This window comes from Pieris napi, chromosome 16 (assembly GCF_905475465.1).
Source record: "Pieris napi chromosome 16, ilPieNapi1.2, whole genome shotgun sequence".
In the NCBI taxonomy this organism is placed as follows: Eukaryota; Metazoa; Arthropoda; class Insecta; order Lepidoptera; family Pieridae; genus Pieris; species Pieris napi.
The window spans coordinates 2,588,471-2,604,712 of NC_062249.1; the positions used below are offsets into that span (position 1 = coordinate 2,588,471).

General features: G+C 33.4%; 1 protein-coding gene across 3 annotated transcripts in view; it reads right to left on the minus strand.

The window, feature by feature from the left end:
* Window positions 1-804: 804 nt before the first annotated feature.
* LOC125057045 (cyclin-dependent kinase 14) overlaps window positions 805-16,242 on the minus strand; it is a 99,452-nt gene continuing 84,014 nt past the window's right edge. For all 3 annotated transcript variants that reach the window (XM_047660472.1, XM_047660474.1, XM_047660473.1), the window contains exons 4-11: window positions 14,009-14,211; window positions 10,203-10,294; window positions 6,418-6,592; window positions 5,499-5,623; window positions 4,470-4,606; window positions 3,447-3,586; window positions 2,856-3,117; window positions 805-1,264 (exon numbers count right to left, since the gene is read on the minus strand). In XM_047660472.1, the coding sequence (XP_047516428.1) occupies window positions 1,215-1,264; window positions 2,856-3,117; window positions 3,447-3,586; window positions 4,470-4,606; window positions 5,499-5,623; window positions 6,418-6,592; window positions 10,203-10,294; window positions 14,009-14,211 (1,184 nt within the window). In that variant the 3' untranslated portion in view covers window positions 805-1,214. The remainder of the gene's footprint in view (window positions 1,265-2,855; window positions 3,118-3,446; window positions 3,587-4,469; window positions 4,607-5,498; window positions 5,624-6,417; window positions 6,593-10,202; window positions 10,295-14,008; window positions 14,212-16,242) is intronic.

Below are 16,242 nucleotides of genomic sequence, written 5' to 3' on the forward strand. Positions count from 1 at the left end.
CGTTGTATCTGTTCTTTCGAAGTCCTGATAATACGAGTGAAATAGAACAATAATTTGCTATTTTATTCAAAAACACGCTTTTAAAGCACATCAAACTAAAAAGTGAAAAATAATTCCTAATTTAGGCTGAAAATATGTATATGCTGTAATGAACAAAAAATACTGGTATTATTGTGAAATAGCGTGGGGCGCTCTGTGCCATATTTTTCGTCTATCGAGCAACCCACGCTTTTTCACAATAAAACCAGTGACTAAAAAGTTTAAAAAAACTATATTTATTTTCCACTTTTTAGTCCTATCAGCAATACGTGTTGTCTCAATTTAATCGTATTGCTTTGTGGACTTAAAAAAAAATTCATTGTTTTTTCGAGATAAACCTATGAAATTATTATATTGTCGCTAATTCTTTATAAGTGTACAAAGTTTGAATTAAATCTGTCCGTTTAAAGTGGGTCAAAATCGAGTCCGAAGGAGTCGGTTACATACATACATACAGGTGAAGCTAATATAAAGCGTGTCAAAAAAGAATCGGGAATAGACTTTTCATAGGTAAACCAATATTATGCGTGTGCAATTAAGTCAGTTAGCAAGCCAGCTATTCAATATAATACAATCGACACCTAACGATTACCTTGTCACCATAGAATAATTGAATCATATGGATGGATATTGAAGCTTAAAAAGCGTTGACACCGTGACATCGATAAGTCGATATGTACCGCGGTATTTCAATCCGATATAAAATTCAATTAATTATAAGGTTATCGCTAAGAAATTATATTGAACGGTCACTCAAGACTTTAAATAAAGGATTGGGTTGTTAAATTAAGATTGAATGAGCAAAGAGATATCGTGGTACAAATCGATAGATAGGTGTTATCAACAGAAACAGATCCCTGAAACTGCTATTTAAATTTTTCAATAGTACAGTAGTTTTTGACGGATATTTTTTATCTTGATCGAATTTTAATTCTGGCAGACTGGTTGCAAATAGCAGAATCAATGGACGACAATCAATGTACGTCTTAATTGGGAGAATATCACTTTTTGGTCCTTCGACAAAATGTCAACCGGAATTTGCATTAAAACTATAGGAATTGGAACGTACTAACTAATGAACGTTATCGACACTAGATAAACGTAATGTCGACTGCCGAAACGCGATGTCGACAGAAGGAACAAAGATTCAACTAAAAGTTCGCTTCGGTGGGTTCTTATTCTTCTGGATGGAGACTTACGCCTTCCACTGTGAATATTGACACCTCTGAAACAAAAATAAAAAGTTATCAAAAAAATATTCGTTTAAAGAAAAAACTTTTTTTTTTACCGGATTAAAGTTATGTATTATAGTTGCATTGCAACTTTCTCTACAGCTGTGATACTTTTTGACATTCAACACCTTTTGTCTTCAGTCACCGTGACCACGCACGCTATAAAGCACGCGAAACGTCAGATAAATTTAAAATTATGTTAAATAATTGTAAATTTATAATAATACATAACTTTAATCCGGTAAAAAAAAAGTTTTTTCTTTAAATGTGTAAAGGTTATGTCAATCAAAGACAATATTAAAATATTCGTTACTCAGTAAAACAGTGTATGTTTACATGTGGGCAAAAACATGCGTAATTAATAAGGTGATCAACCTACTCATTTATATTAAAAGTGGACCTATACCATCTACTTAAACATAATTAAAAGAGATAAATCTGTATGTAATTGTAATAGATGTTCATAAAAAATCATCTAAAGTTGTCCTTAGTTGTAAAACCTCGGTACAAAACCCTATAATGTGTTTTATATAATGAAAATATTTGAGTTACGACAATTCTCGTGCCAAAATTGCGTATGCATACATTTGGCAACGTATCCAAAGTATGGGCTCGGGAACTAGGGCGTGCTTCATACGAAACTAAGTTAAAAATGAGTTTCAAAAGTTGTCTCATAAGCGTATGCCACATTGCAGAAAAACTGCGTGATTGAATATATTATTATATATTAATTTCAAAATTGAAGTACGACAATTGTATAAAGCGTAAAGCTTGTAGAATTTATGGGCAAAGTAACGTGGATAAACGTCAAAGCAGTCTAGAGTACTGTAAGTTGTTTACTCGAGAGAAGGCGCACATAAAATCCATATTACGTCTCTGACTCGAGTTTATCAGGATTAAAGGGAACAAATTGACCGCGAACATTACTTCAGCTGATGTTTTTTACGTTCTTTCCAGTAGGAGCTTTTTAGCTTTTTACAAGGATTTGCTTGCAGATAATAAATGATAATTTTTTTACCTAAATTATTTAGACACAATTTGTGATTTGATAAAAATAAAAAGGGTAACTAATGTGACTGTATTGGCTTTGCAGACTTTATGATATTATAAAAGTTATCAACAATAAACTATTATTGTTCTCAGAAATGGTAATACGGTTTTCAAGAGTAAATTTAAATATTATATAGCCTGCTTCACTAGTTAATAGTAAATCGTATTATGTGCTGTAATAGGATGCGGGTAGGAATAAAATGACACGGTCGGGGATTGCCGTGTATTGGACGATTTTGAGTTAAAAATTGTTCCTTGTGTTATATGGAATTTTGGTTCTTTTTCAGTAACTAAAGAGAAATGCAAAGTACCTTTCAACTATACACTCCGTTAACATCTAGAATCTACACATATCATATAAGTCTTTTGCACTCGATAGCACTTACATAAAGATACAGGTTTCAATCAGTGAGTCATGCACAACACAATACAAACTGCGCTTAAAACGTAATAGAATCAATTACTTCTTATTTTCAGTAAATTTTGTTTTCCATTAGAAACAAAACCATCTTACTATTAATCCAGTCTACTAACCATCAGGCAAGTCGGAAAGACGTGAAGACAGTTCAGCGAAGTAATCGTGTCTCATCGCCCTTGGAGCTGACAACCTTCGCGTCGGATCCGGCTGTAATAGCGCCGCGGCTAATCTCTGCGCATCCCTTCCAGCGTCGCGCATGCGCGGAAAAGCCGATGCGAGCGGTCTAGCTGCGCACCAGCCCCAACGAGCAATGTGCGTGCGTAGACCCGGTAGGCGAGTTACACCTGACCAACTTTCCTCTGTTGGAGTTCCAAGGACCTATAACAAAAAAAATCAGATATTATATTAACAGTTGTTCTTTTAATGATTACAATAATCATTTCTTACAGTGTTTTTAGCTAAGATCATTTTCTGAAGATATACCGGACAACTTTATTTACTTCTCAAAATATACGTATCTCGCAAACAAATAAACTGATTTTGACGAAAATTGGAATACAGCTGGTTTAACTCATCTGATATAAATTTTAATTTTCGATAAATAAATGAACAAACATTACGATTACGAAATTGGGCTTCAAATATTAGCCAAATATACAAAATAACCTTTATATGAAAAATTTGTTAAGATTTTTGAATTATCTGACCTTGAAAATCTTATCAAGTTGATCGTTGGTGTCACGTACTCCAGGGAACGTGGGAACACCACAAAGCATCTCCACGAAAATACATCCCACACCCCACATGTCCAGAGAAGTTGAATACTCCGTGCTGCCCAGCAGTACATCTACAAAGTCACACATCATACAGATATTGTCTAGTAAAATTTAGAACAATATGTATATTGTATACACAAAAAACTTATACAAAGAAATGAATTCCAAGAATCTACTTTTGACGTCGATATAGAATTTATATATTTTTCTGCTGTCCGTGTTGTTTTGTAATCATACATTCAATTTTGTTAGTTCTTGACAGTTCTTACGGATGGATTATTATATATTTTGTTCAGTACTAATGCTTCTCTATAGAGGCAAGTTCGTCTTCTGTTTATTTTCAAATACGTACACAGGGCGTAACACGGTTTTATATTTAAAATAATTATTATATTTATTTCAATGAGTTTATTTGTCTGTGGAAAAATACTCGAGTTTTGGCTTGTCACTTGAATTTTTACAAAAAGAGTTTTTGTTAAAACATTTTCGGACTTTCATTAGGAATTTGATTAAAATAATTGTTTTGAACAACTTTACGAAACAACAAACTTTAATATTGTTTCAATAATTATTTAGGTAATTGATTAATTATTAATTATTGTACTTTTCGTCACCTATATTTAGTTTATGGTTATTATTATTTAAGGTATTTTGTTTTGTCAGATTTCTGTATCTGTTTCATGATCATTTGTTCAGTAAGAGGCAAGTAGGGTGAAACAGCCTTCTGTGCCTGACACACGCCGTGGACTTTTTGGGTCTAAGGCAAGCCGTTTTCCTCTCTATGTTTTCCTTCAGAGTTCAAGCGAGTGTTAAATGCGAACATAGACAGTAGGTCATTGGCAGCCATTGGTGCACCGCCGGGGATTGAACCTACGGGAAGAGAGTCGCACGCTGAAGCCACTAGGCCTACACTTCTACTATCGAGTTAAATAATCAGAAGATAGCTGTACGTACCTGGTGGCCTGTACCACAACGTGACAACTTCGTGTGAGTACGTGTGACTGGGCACTGATTTAGCGCGTGCAAGACCAAAATCGGCAAGCTTAAGCTCACCGTGCGAACTTATTAATAAGTTTTGAGGTTTCACGTCCCTGGGGAAAAACATATATTATGACTTATTAAATACATGTATCTAGTGTATACTGTATATACTGTACATTTGCACGTATATACTAATTTTTAGTTGTTCATTCAAGTACACCGCTCTTATATAAATGCATTTTCTATAGTATAAGTTACAATGTATCTATTCTAATTTCTAAAATACATGTTAATCACGGTAAACAAAAATTTCCAATTTAAATTTATACTAATAATTTTTTATTTAAAAATACTTATTCTCTTAACAATTATAGGCATTTAATAACGCTTTATTGTAAATTGATCAGCCCACTACAGAATACTTATATTAAATTCTGGATAGCAAGTGTTTATTCTGGGATATTTATTTAAGATCTAATTAGTTGGTTTAATAAATTTATATTAATATTGTTTTTCACGTTTATGGCTGGTTAGGTTAAAATACCTTCGCAACCATTTTATTAAGTGGTCTATTATCCTCCCAACCAGAGGTGGAAAAAAAATTACAAATCTAATTAAAATTTGAGCTGACCAGGATCATCCCCAAAAGCATCATCTCATAAAGACAACAATAAATAACAGATATTTATAAATTATACAAATTCTTATTATAAAGATAAGGGCTACAAATAACATATAACATTTATTATCGCGATCTCAGAAAGAGGTAACATAAAAAGAAGATAAAAACCCTTTCTAGTTTCCACAAGGTCGTCCTTTTTGGTCGTCCATTTAAACAACACATCTTTTTATGAAACCATAGTTTTTACGATTGAATTTAGCTTTAAATGCGGGTGTTTCGCAAGGCCCTCTATTTAGGCCACTCTTATTTCCATTATAGATATTTCATAACATCGATAAAAAGTATCAAATATAGACATATTAAAATTGATGTAAACCAACCTGTGTAAGACCCTTCTCCGATGGCAATACGATAGCCCTCGAAGTAATTGGAACATATACAGCCTAACATTATGACGATTGAGACCACCGGGATGTCTCTCCATATATTGTGATAGATCCGTATCCTGGTAAAAAATAAGATATTTGAAACTTATGTTAGTAAATTAATGAATTCATTTATTCATATAAACACAAAAAAGTGCTTTGTTAGTAAGGGTGTATGTTTTTGTAGCTCCGCTGTTTGCGTAGAGTAAAGATAACAGTTGCTCCCTTGGTCATAAGTATATTAAGTAACAGTAAGTATGTACATATAAAATATAAACTGAATTTCTATTTTGACACTATATATTATACTAGGTACGGTTTCTCCAGCGTGAATTACGTCATAGCGTGATGTTATTACAGCCTATTACGAGTACTATCCAAAACAAAAAGATTTAAAATAAACAAATGTATTATAGTTTTTACTTACGCATTTGCTTATGTATAATGATAAACTCAAAACTACATATACTGCTAAGATACTAGCTGCCCACGACACAGATAATCGTGGGGAAATGTGGGGGCTAGTGCACTTGCCCTTTTGACTAGAAATATTTTTTTATTGAAGTTATACTTCTTTTGGCGAAAGGAAAAAGTGATGAGAGTACGATTTTACGTTGCGCCGTCACAAAAAAACGACACCCTGAATATCTGTTCAAACGTCGGTAAAACAGTCTGGGCCGCTAGTTGGCGCTTGCTCTGTTTTATCGACAAGTTGCATTGTCTGTCATGGCGTAGTGTTTTTCAGAGTCTTGTTTATTCAATCAAAATAATGCTTTTTATACAAGAAAACCCGTTGAAATGTAATAAAAAACATAGTGTTTATTATGTGTAATTGAGGTTTTTTTTCTTTCTTTACAAAGGTTTCTGTACTCACCACAAACTCGAAGACAAACGTGAGCGTCTCTCTCGTATGTACGATATCGTGTAACGTAACGATATTCGCATGTTTCAGTTCCTTGAGTAGCGACGCTTCCCGTATTGCCGTGAACGGCGCGCCTTCTTCTTCTTGCAGTCTGATTTCTTTTAACGCCACAACTTGCTGTGTTAAACTGTAAATAATTTCTGTCATTAGCAAACAATATTTAAATATTTAGTGGAGTGAAGTTGTATTGAAACGCTCTTATGAAATTTTGACGTCTAGTAATGAATCAAAACCAACGAGCATGAATGGTGAATGTCATAAAAGTGGAGCAAGTGAGAGAGCTATGTCAGAACCGTAGCAAGTGGAGATCCGTGGTCTCTATCTACTCCTTCGGGAAAAAGGTGTAAGTGTATAGATAGATAGAATTAATCAAGGATGTAAGACTGACAAGAGTGAAGCAATCGATTGTGATTGGTCAAATAGAAATACGGATAGCGAGTCTATGATTTTCGCCTAAGCTTTATCAAAAAATGCTCTCCATTGCAATTATCTACATAATCGTTTTGCAAACTGTTTTAAAAGCGATACTTTATTATATTTAGAATAACACTTGCTGTAACTCAACAACTATTTTAATACTATAAAGCGATGAGCGTTGCCCTATTTCGGTGGCACTTATAAAGTGTTAAGCCAACTTCGTACGAGACATTAATTACTTCTTAAGTATGCAAACTAATTTCTGCGACAACTAAGTTTATCAAGTATAAAACGCTTTGGGGGCGAATGTCGATTGAATACGGTTAAAGCGGAGATGAAAAATTAATTGGCATTGTGGCCCTTTCCATAGCGAGCTTTCGATCTTATATTTCCTATTCTACTAGACGTTTAAATTATTAATATATAAATCTTAAATAGAGAGAACCTATTTTATGAGAGAGCCGGTCTTAGACGGTTGCACATTTAGATTGCCGGTTTCTATATTAAAATACCAGTATAGTTGCTATGAATCGTAGTTTTATAGCCTCATATAAAAGCCTATAAAAAATCAATTTTCTGTTATTGATTCGTATAACACTGTATGCAGAACGTTTATTAAGCGCTTGATTAATAGAATAATGTAAAGTAGTTGTAGTTTAAGTGAGAATTAGCAAGTAAAATTACACCAGCATGCAGAATGAAACTTGCTAACTTTCAATTACTGGAACATGAATGCGGTATTTTATTACATATTAGCTCACATTTGCGGTGTCGCTTGAAGTGAATAATTGTGAGATATTTTATTTATATGTCTGTTTTTATTATATTTATAGAATTTACCACTTTCAGTCGTTAAGGAATTAGACCCACGATCAATCTCACATTTGAATTACCAAAAACTAGAAATGGAAATAGAATAACGATATAACACAAAAAAAAATTAGTTTTTTAGTTTTTTTTAAAGATAAACACATTAGTAACATGATAAACCTTCCTTCCTTTTGAGATTTTTCGTCAAAACAAAATATTAATTTAGGTTCTCAAATGCAGTAGAACGGACGAGAAAAACTGACCAAAAAAATCTCTCGTAAATTTTTTGAAATCGCCATTTATATATGTAATTGCAACCAATCCTTGCACACAAATAAAACAAATTTAGCTTGAATTTGTTTTTTTGTCAACGTCTGGAACGCCCAGCTGGTTATCAGACTGATTACCGTTCATTCAATTCGTTTAAAATTTTATTCCAACTACTTTAACTTTAAAGTCTCCACTGCACAAATTTTACAGTCAAATGGGATATTCAGGTTGGAAATCCTCTGTATTTGAGTTCGCGTTAAAATGTTGACGCGAAGTAGGCTAAGAGGCTGTTTTACATTTTGAGCGTAGCCCAAAGGCAACTTTTGCTGGATACACACGGAATGACTTATCAACTTTATGAACTTTTTTAAGCCATAAAAGTTGACAAAGGATCTTATGCGAATGAAATAGAAGTCCTATTAATCATTTTATATTGAGGCAGAGTTAGATCGATATGACTTTAATTAAGCAATAAAAACATATATATCCCATGGTAAGAATCTATATTTCCAATAAGAATATAGGATACCAGACTTTACACCCACAAAGAAACAAATTTAATTAAGGTTTTTAAAGATAAAAATGAAAATCAACATCCTTACATTTAAACATCATTTATAGCTATACCATTTAACCTAATCAAGAACAATAAAAAAATAAATTTTTATTCGAGTAATATAAATACCCTTAAATAAGAAGACTTTCTAAATTGCTGAATTCAAAATTTCAATCAAACAGTCGTGAATTTCAATTTAGCGAGACAAAGATAAATTACAATAGAAATACAATTAAAACTTTATAAACTTGGTAACTACACTTTAGAAAGGACTTCATTTCCCTTTCAAAGGGGGAGATACAAATTTGCCTTGCTTTAGAAAGGAAGAAAAACAATTAAAACGTATCGTTGAGTAGCATCGCTTGACTGTGATTGGTCAATAGCTCACCAATCACAATAACACGCCAAGATATTATGTCGTCTATTTTTGGCTACTTATACACAACTTTACACAAATAATAAATGTACTGTGTTAATTTCTTTATCGATACATAAGTATTCTATGTAGGCAAGCAAAAGACAAAAAACTTCCTTCAAATTGATAACCAAATATAAGGTACAATTTATCATTTGAATTAATTTTATTTTACATACTCTTTTGCCACATCGTAGATATTGAAAAAAAAAAAAAAATTAGATATAAAGAAAAAATGCAGTGGTGGCCTAGTGACTTCAACGTGCGACTATCATCCCTGAGCCCCCGGTTCGATCCCCGGCTGAGCAAAAGGAAGCATCAGGAAGTGAGTGAAGGAAAACATCGTGAGGAAACCGGCTTGCCTTAGACCAAACAGTCGACGGCGTGTGTCAAGCACAGGAGGCTGATCACCTACTTGTCTAATAGACAAATGATCATGAAACAGACGCAGAAATCTGAACCTAAAAAGGTTGTAGCGCCACTGATATATTTTATAAAGAAAAAATATTTTCAATCCCCAGCTTTATATAGCTTGCCGATTTCCATAATTATCCATATGATATAATGACATAGTCATTTTGTATGATGATTTGCTATTTTAAAAGGGTACCGAGAGTTTTTTACGCCGGCTTTTTCTCTCGGCCTATACCCTGTGTCTTCTTTGCCGATGAGTAGGGATGTCTACCGATTTAAATTTAATGTCGTGGAATAAGTGATACCTGTATCTTATCTATATATTTAAAAATGAAACCCGTTTTCCGTTGTCACGACATAACATGAAATCGGCTTGACCGATTTGTCTGATTCTTTTTTTATAATATTCCTTGAAGTACGAGGATGGTTCTTACAAAGAGAAAAATTTAAAAAAAATTGAGTGAAAAAGTCTAAAAACAACACTTTTCTATATTCCCATACAAAATATTCGTAATAATATTTAAATTCAATTTAAACTTTAATACCATATCATAAAGTTCAAGTGTTAGTGGAGGGGTTCCGGGAAGGTAAATTTTTATTTTCTGACATAATGTATTTGTTGTATTATCAACTTTCTTTTTTTATCTTACTAGCTAGACCGGTTTCCCGAATAGCAGGATAAGTATTAAAAAAAAATAAAGAATCGACTGTTAGGCGGTACGATGTTCGCCAGGCCAGCTAGTATTACATAATAAACATATTTTATTTATTGTAGTATACCAGTTCAAGCCTTAAAAGCAATAAAAGCAGGCTAATAGTGCTTAAAATTATCACAATAATAAAATAGTTACTTACTTGCTATAGCCCTTGTACACTGTGGCATATGACCCTTCGCCGAGTTGCTCCAGCTTTATATACGCTTCGGATTTCCCGAATGGAGAGTCACCCTGCAAAAAAACACCATTTATCACATGAGTACTGAAGCCTAATCCTTGAATTTACGTGTCCGGCTTTGCATACATTCAACTGAAGGCCGTTTAGAATACTCTATAAAACTAACCAATGGTTTACCAGTACATGTTTATGCTTCGACAGTTTTATTGTTTTTATAGGCACGGTGTGGTTTAGTCTGACATACGATTTTTGATTTCCAGACAAGCTATATTTAACCTTCATCGTACGATATAAACTGAAACCATTTAACCAAACTACAGTGTAACTTAATGTAACATCCCTTTATTTAACGACAACCCCCTATAGCGACGAAATCACTTGGCTTTGGTTTCACTCTACATAGCATTACACCCACCCTCAATAACGGCAAAAATTACATAGGAATAAGTACTTTTTAAGTTGCCAATATAGGCGGGTTAATGATGTTGGTAGACGCTTTGGATTTAGTCACTCTACCGTGTTCACAATACCGAGAAGAAAAAAAAAATCTATAAGCAGAGGAGAATGGAAAATCTTCTAAAAAATTAAAGAAACCTAATTACTTTGGATCAATTACTAACACTAGTCTGAAATAAAAAACTTTTTCTTTTTCACATTCAGATTTTTCTTCTCTGTATAACGTCAATATATGTACAGTCCCTGTCGTTATATAGAGTTTTCACAGTACAAATTATGGAATGCTTTGTTTTTGATTGATAATAAATAATAAAGTGATAATCGCAATTATTTTGTACTAATAACCATATTAGGACCCTATCTATGAGTAATAGTACTAATTATGTGAATTAAATATGTAGGAAGCACCAAACGTCTAAGCAACCCCTCCCAAAACAATGTACATATACGAATACTTGTTTAATATTACTTTTAAACACATTATACTGTACTAAAATATAATCTGTGTAACAGTAACGCCTGCATGTGACAGTTGAAACACAGATGACTGAAGGTTTTCCCGCCGTTTCCGACAAGCGTATAACAAATATGGAGTAATTAATAATCCATTTCTACGGTTTATACAGGCTTAATAAGCATTAATAATAGATTGGGCTTTGAATGATTGATGTATACATAATTCAGCTTACCGCGTCTTTATAATTACGACGTATTTTTAAATAAGGGACAAGATATGACAACTTTTGATCTAATTCTATCAAATATTGAATTGTACTTTTTAAATCAAATCAAATAAACGCAAAAATGATTCCGATTGATGTCATAATTTATAATTTTCAGGTTAGCTTCTAAAACGTTCATATTTTTGTTAATAAAGTTGGGAGTAAAATTTGCTTTGTAGAACACATACGCGCACTAAAACGCTTTTTTGTATTAAAAATATACAATGATTTATTTGAAATATAAAATTTGCGCTTTACAGCGAGCATGCTAAGAAAGGAAAGAAGGTTTTTAAATTTTTTTTTACATATTATGATATATTTATCTATTTCGTATAGTAGTTTTAGTAACAAATTATTCTTTATTTCTTATTTACTATATACTATTACACACAAATCTTCCAAGACTTCTTTACTTACACTGTTAATGTTTATTATATTATTTTCTTTTAGCCGCAAACTAACTGTTGTGGTCTCTGGCAGAATGACCAGCGCTGTGGAACACGTCTGCTCCACAGCATTATGCTGAGCCAGGGCCAATTACTACCATAACACACACACACATTACACACTTAAAACCTACCTTATTCCTTTTTTTAAATAATTTTGTTTTTTTCTTGTTTGATTATTAATATTTTGTGTTTCTGTCAATTAAACAATGAGTCCCATATCAAACGTTATGTGCGACATTAAAACATAACCTATAAAATTCATAACTTCTTAAAATTGCTGAACGTAAAGGCGCCATTATCTTAAATAGCTTCAAGCTTAAATACAATTACATAACAGGGAACAAAGATACAAACAATAACTTGAATATAATTAAAACAGTTCAAATTTAACAAGCTCCAGAAGATTTAAGTAGCTAATTTATTAGAGTAGCTTGAAGAACTTCTGACCTACTTCGCATTGTATAATAAAATTGTTAGAGATATTTACCAAAAGTTTCACTTTAAACGTCAGGCACAGAAGGCTGATCACCTACTTGCCTATTAGATTACCAAATGATCATGAAATAGATACATAAATCTGAGGCCCAGACCTAAAAAGGTTGTAGCGCCATTGATTTATTTTATTAAGAAGCGGCGTTTAGCTGGATTAACACCAGGAAGTACTTGATTTCGGTCTGGTACAGTACCCATAAAGGACGAGCATGCATAGTGAATGTCAAGTGAATGATGTAAAAGAGTTGCCGGTCTTTAAAAAAGTAGTAAGCTCTTTTCATGAAGGACCCTAAGTCCAATTGGTTTACAAATTATATTAATGCTAGTTTCGGTAGAATGCCGTATGTTATTTGTTTTAGCTAGCATGTTAATAACACGTTTACAAACTAATTAACAATGCTAAAACTTAAAACGCAAACATCGCCCGATGTTATTTAGTGAGTTCCTCCGGTTTATGTATACTAAATACTAGACAAACATTATAATGTGTAGGTATTTGAATTGGCTATTTATAGTAATTTCTTTTAATTCTCTAATGACGCGAAATATCGTAACAAACCAACATGTATTATTTATTTTATTTTTGCTCTCAAACATCACACATGTTACAATGAGGATAAACAGATTCTTATAAAAATATGTAATAGAAAGGATATGTGTGAAAATGAGATTCGAGCGATCTCTTCCAGACAACCAATGTGAGAGCAAAAAACAAAACTAGATAAGGCGAGGGCAAGAAGTGAATGGAAAAACGAATGGAACAAAACCAAGCAATTAAAACATAAGTATGTAAAATGTGAAAAAAGAAGCACACATAAATCACGTAATTTTAGATCAGTCTCACGTTAGTTAGTAGTTACTACGAAAGTTAGGGATACGTTGTGGACAGGTAATGTTTGTACAGTAGAGATTTAAAGGAAGATAGATATATTTATTTATTTCCAAAATGAAAATATGGGCAGCTAGTAATTTCTACTCGTGTGTGAGTAATACAATCAAACTGATATCTTGTATTACAAATATAGTTTACATAATAGGAATAAATTATGCTATAAACAGTAATATCGAATAGCAGATTAAGTGACGTAAAAGTAACATTTGAAGCAATTCCCACGGGAAACAAAACTGTGTCACCGTATGCCAAACGGCTATAAATGTCTATCTATACTATCAGCAATATAATTGCCGCCATAGCTTGTTATAATGCCTGGTAATACTGGGTACGCTTCTTTAAACCAAAAATGGATGTAATAAAAAGAAAATATTCAAAAGCAAACATAAATACAGTGTTATAGATATTGGGGCTGCGAGTACCGAGTTTTTTTAAAGAGCCACCGCAGGCTCGCCTGATGTTAAGTGATACCACCCTCCCTTCAATGCCAAAGGGCTATATCTTTATATATATAATTCTTCTGTGACTGTGTATGTCACTGAACTTCTCTCAAACGACTGGACCGATTTTGATGAAATTTTTTGTGTGTGTTCAAGGGGATCTGGGAATGGTTTAGATTCACAAATCAGCCCGGTAGGTGGCGCTGCAGTCGGTACTTTCATACTTTAATATCCTAATAGCTTGAAATATCATGCAGGACAACGTCTGTGGGGTCCACTAGTATATGTATATGTCATGAAATCTCATGTCACTTACCCCAAAGGCACTAAATCGCTTGGTACGTCTATTTGAATGTTCATGTGGTCCTAGGAACGCTTCGGACTTGGGCCTGGGAGGTCGCTTCGGCCTCATAATCACCCTTGCCTCCTCTCTCGCCCCCTCGTCTAGTAATTTCGAGTCTGATGATACTGAGAGCTGTCTTCTAACTCGATATTCTCCGTTGCCACTGCCACTCCAATCTGTATAAAAAACAAAAATCGTTAACACATAGCCAGTAACAACTCACTATTTTCTTGAGGGACCCTAAGTCAAGTTGGTAGGGAAATGCTGCAGTCGGTAGCTGGTTTCACATAGTGGCGGTGCGTGGCAAAAACTGCCTTAAAAAGTGCTGTTCTGCTTAGACGTCGAGGTGATATGGGTGGAATTTTGTATTCTACCTCGACGTCCGATGATTAAACTACTGCAGGTATTAATTCTAACAACTCCTTTGAACACTCTCCGTTTAATTATAGATATGTGATCAGCCTTATGCGGCTTGATAAACGCCTTGGATTTCTAAGTCAATAACGCGCTTTTCTTCACAGTATACGCTTTTTTTAAAGGGACTTTATTATTATTATTATTTTACACTATTACACATAACTATTAAAATACGTATTGTTAAAATTCGTCTTCAAAGTAACCTTACTTAATGTCATTTGTCAAATGTCACAATGGCTACATTGCCTAAAAGATAAGTTATAGATCATAATTCAGCTATATATTTCACACTTATGTACATAAGTTTTACGCAACGTTATAACACATATTGTTATTGTAAAACAATTAGCAACTTAAAAATATTATTTTATTTCGTTCGTTCCTCAAATCTGTAATGTTATTTATAATGTCGCCCGCGAATTAATTCACAACAAATAAAATCCGTCAAATCTGGCTCCGAAAGGAGTTATTTTTCTCTTGACGTCAATATTTTCGCGCTAAGGGGCACTCTGAAAACGCGTTAACGTCACAAAGAGATATCGACGCGTAAACACAAAACGAATAAATCATAGACAGACATTGAACAAATCGATTATGGGGACAATCGATCAAAACCGATAAACCGCTTTGATTCATGTTCGAATTCTGAAGTACATAAACCAAAAAAAGGATATCGTTCATATTCCTATCGTGTAGACCTTGATATTTTAGGTCCATTTGTGCCGAGTATTGAACCTATGACCCTAGGTATGCGATTTGTATATATAATATAAGATCTTATTTAAAACCAGATGGGATTTCCACACAACATCTCAACGCTCTTTTATGAATATAGTAGTGTTGAAACAATTGCTTAATCTGAGCTTTATTTTGTTTTTGTGTTTATTATAATTGGTTTTTGAAGTGAAACTCCTTTAGGCGCACGAGGGTAAAATTTTTGAACACACGAAGACACAAGATGTGCAGCGTCGAAGAAAAGGGAGAGAGCGATTGAGACCGATTGAGAGAGAGTGAGAAAGGTGAATTACCTTATAGAAATTCTATTTTTAAAATTAAAACTTCGTAAAGAGAATTTTTGAAATTTTAGTATTTTATGCAAAAAAATTATTGAAATCTCAAATGACGAATTGTAAATTAGTATTTCCCTCCCTCTAAGTCGCGGAAATCTTAAGTTTTAGATTTGTTTAAATATGAACAAAAGTTAAAAATTAGTTTGCCAAAGAAGTATCGCTTCTCACATTGTGTACCTACTTTAAACGCATGCACTTTTTTTTAAGTCTTTAGTTTTAAGTAATTAAATATGCACTATGGTAGTAGTTTATTTTTTACCAAATAAAAACATAATCTCACAACATCCCTGTATTTTAGAAAATTTGCGAAATTCTAATATTTCAATAGTCATTATGCAGTAGAATCGTATGGAAATGACATTTTAGCGTGTTGCACTTAAGTGGGTCACGGGGACAAGGGAGCGGTTGGTCCCGGAATTCCCGATACGAGACATGAATTCGGGAAGGGGCCATTTTATTGCCTGTATTATAACTATTACCGAAGTGTTCAGGCGTGGTCCACTGCTGTATTGTGGTTTTGCGCCTAGTACTAATTTTATGTAAATTTTGGTCCCATCATTGCTGGTTGGATTTGTGTTCGATTAAATAATTGTATGTTACGGCGAGTTACATAGAGAGGGGGGGGGGGTGTTCAAAGTCAGGCAACTATATAAGTTGATTCACTACTAAAAGTCGGTTAATAATATTTAATTAAAAAAATTAATCAGATATTTTATAGTA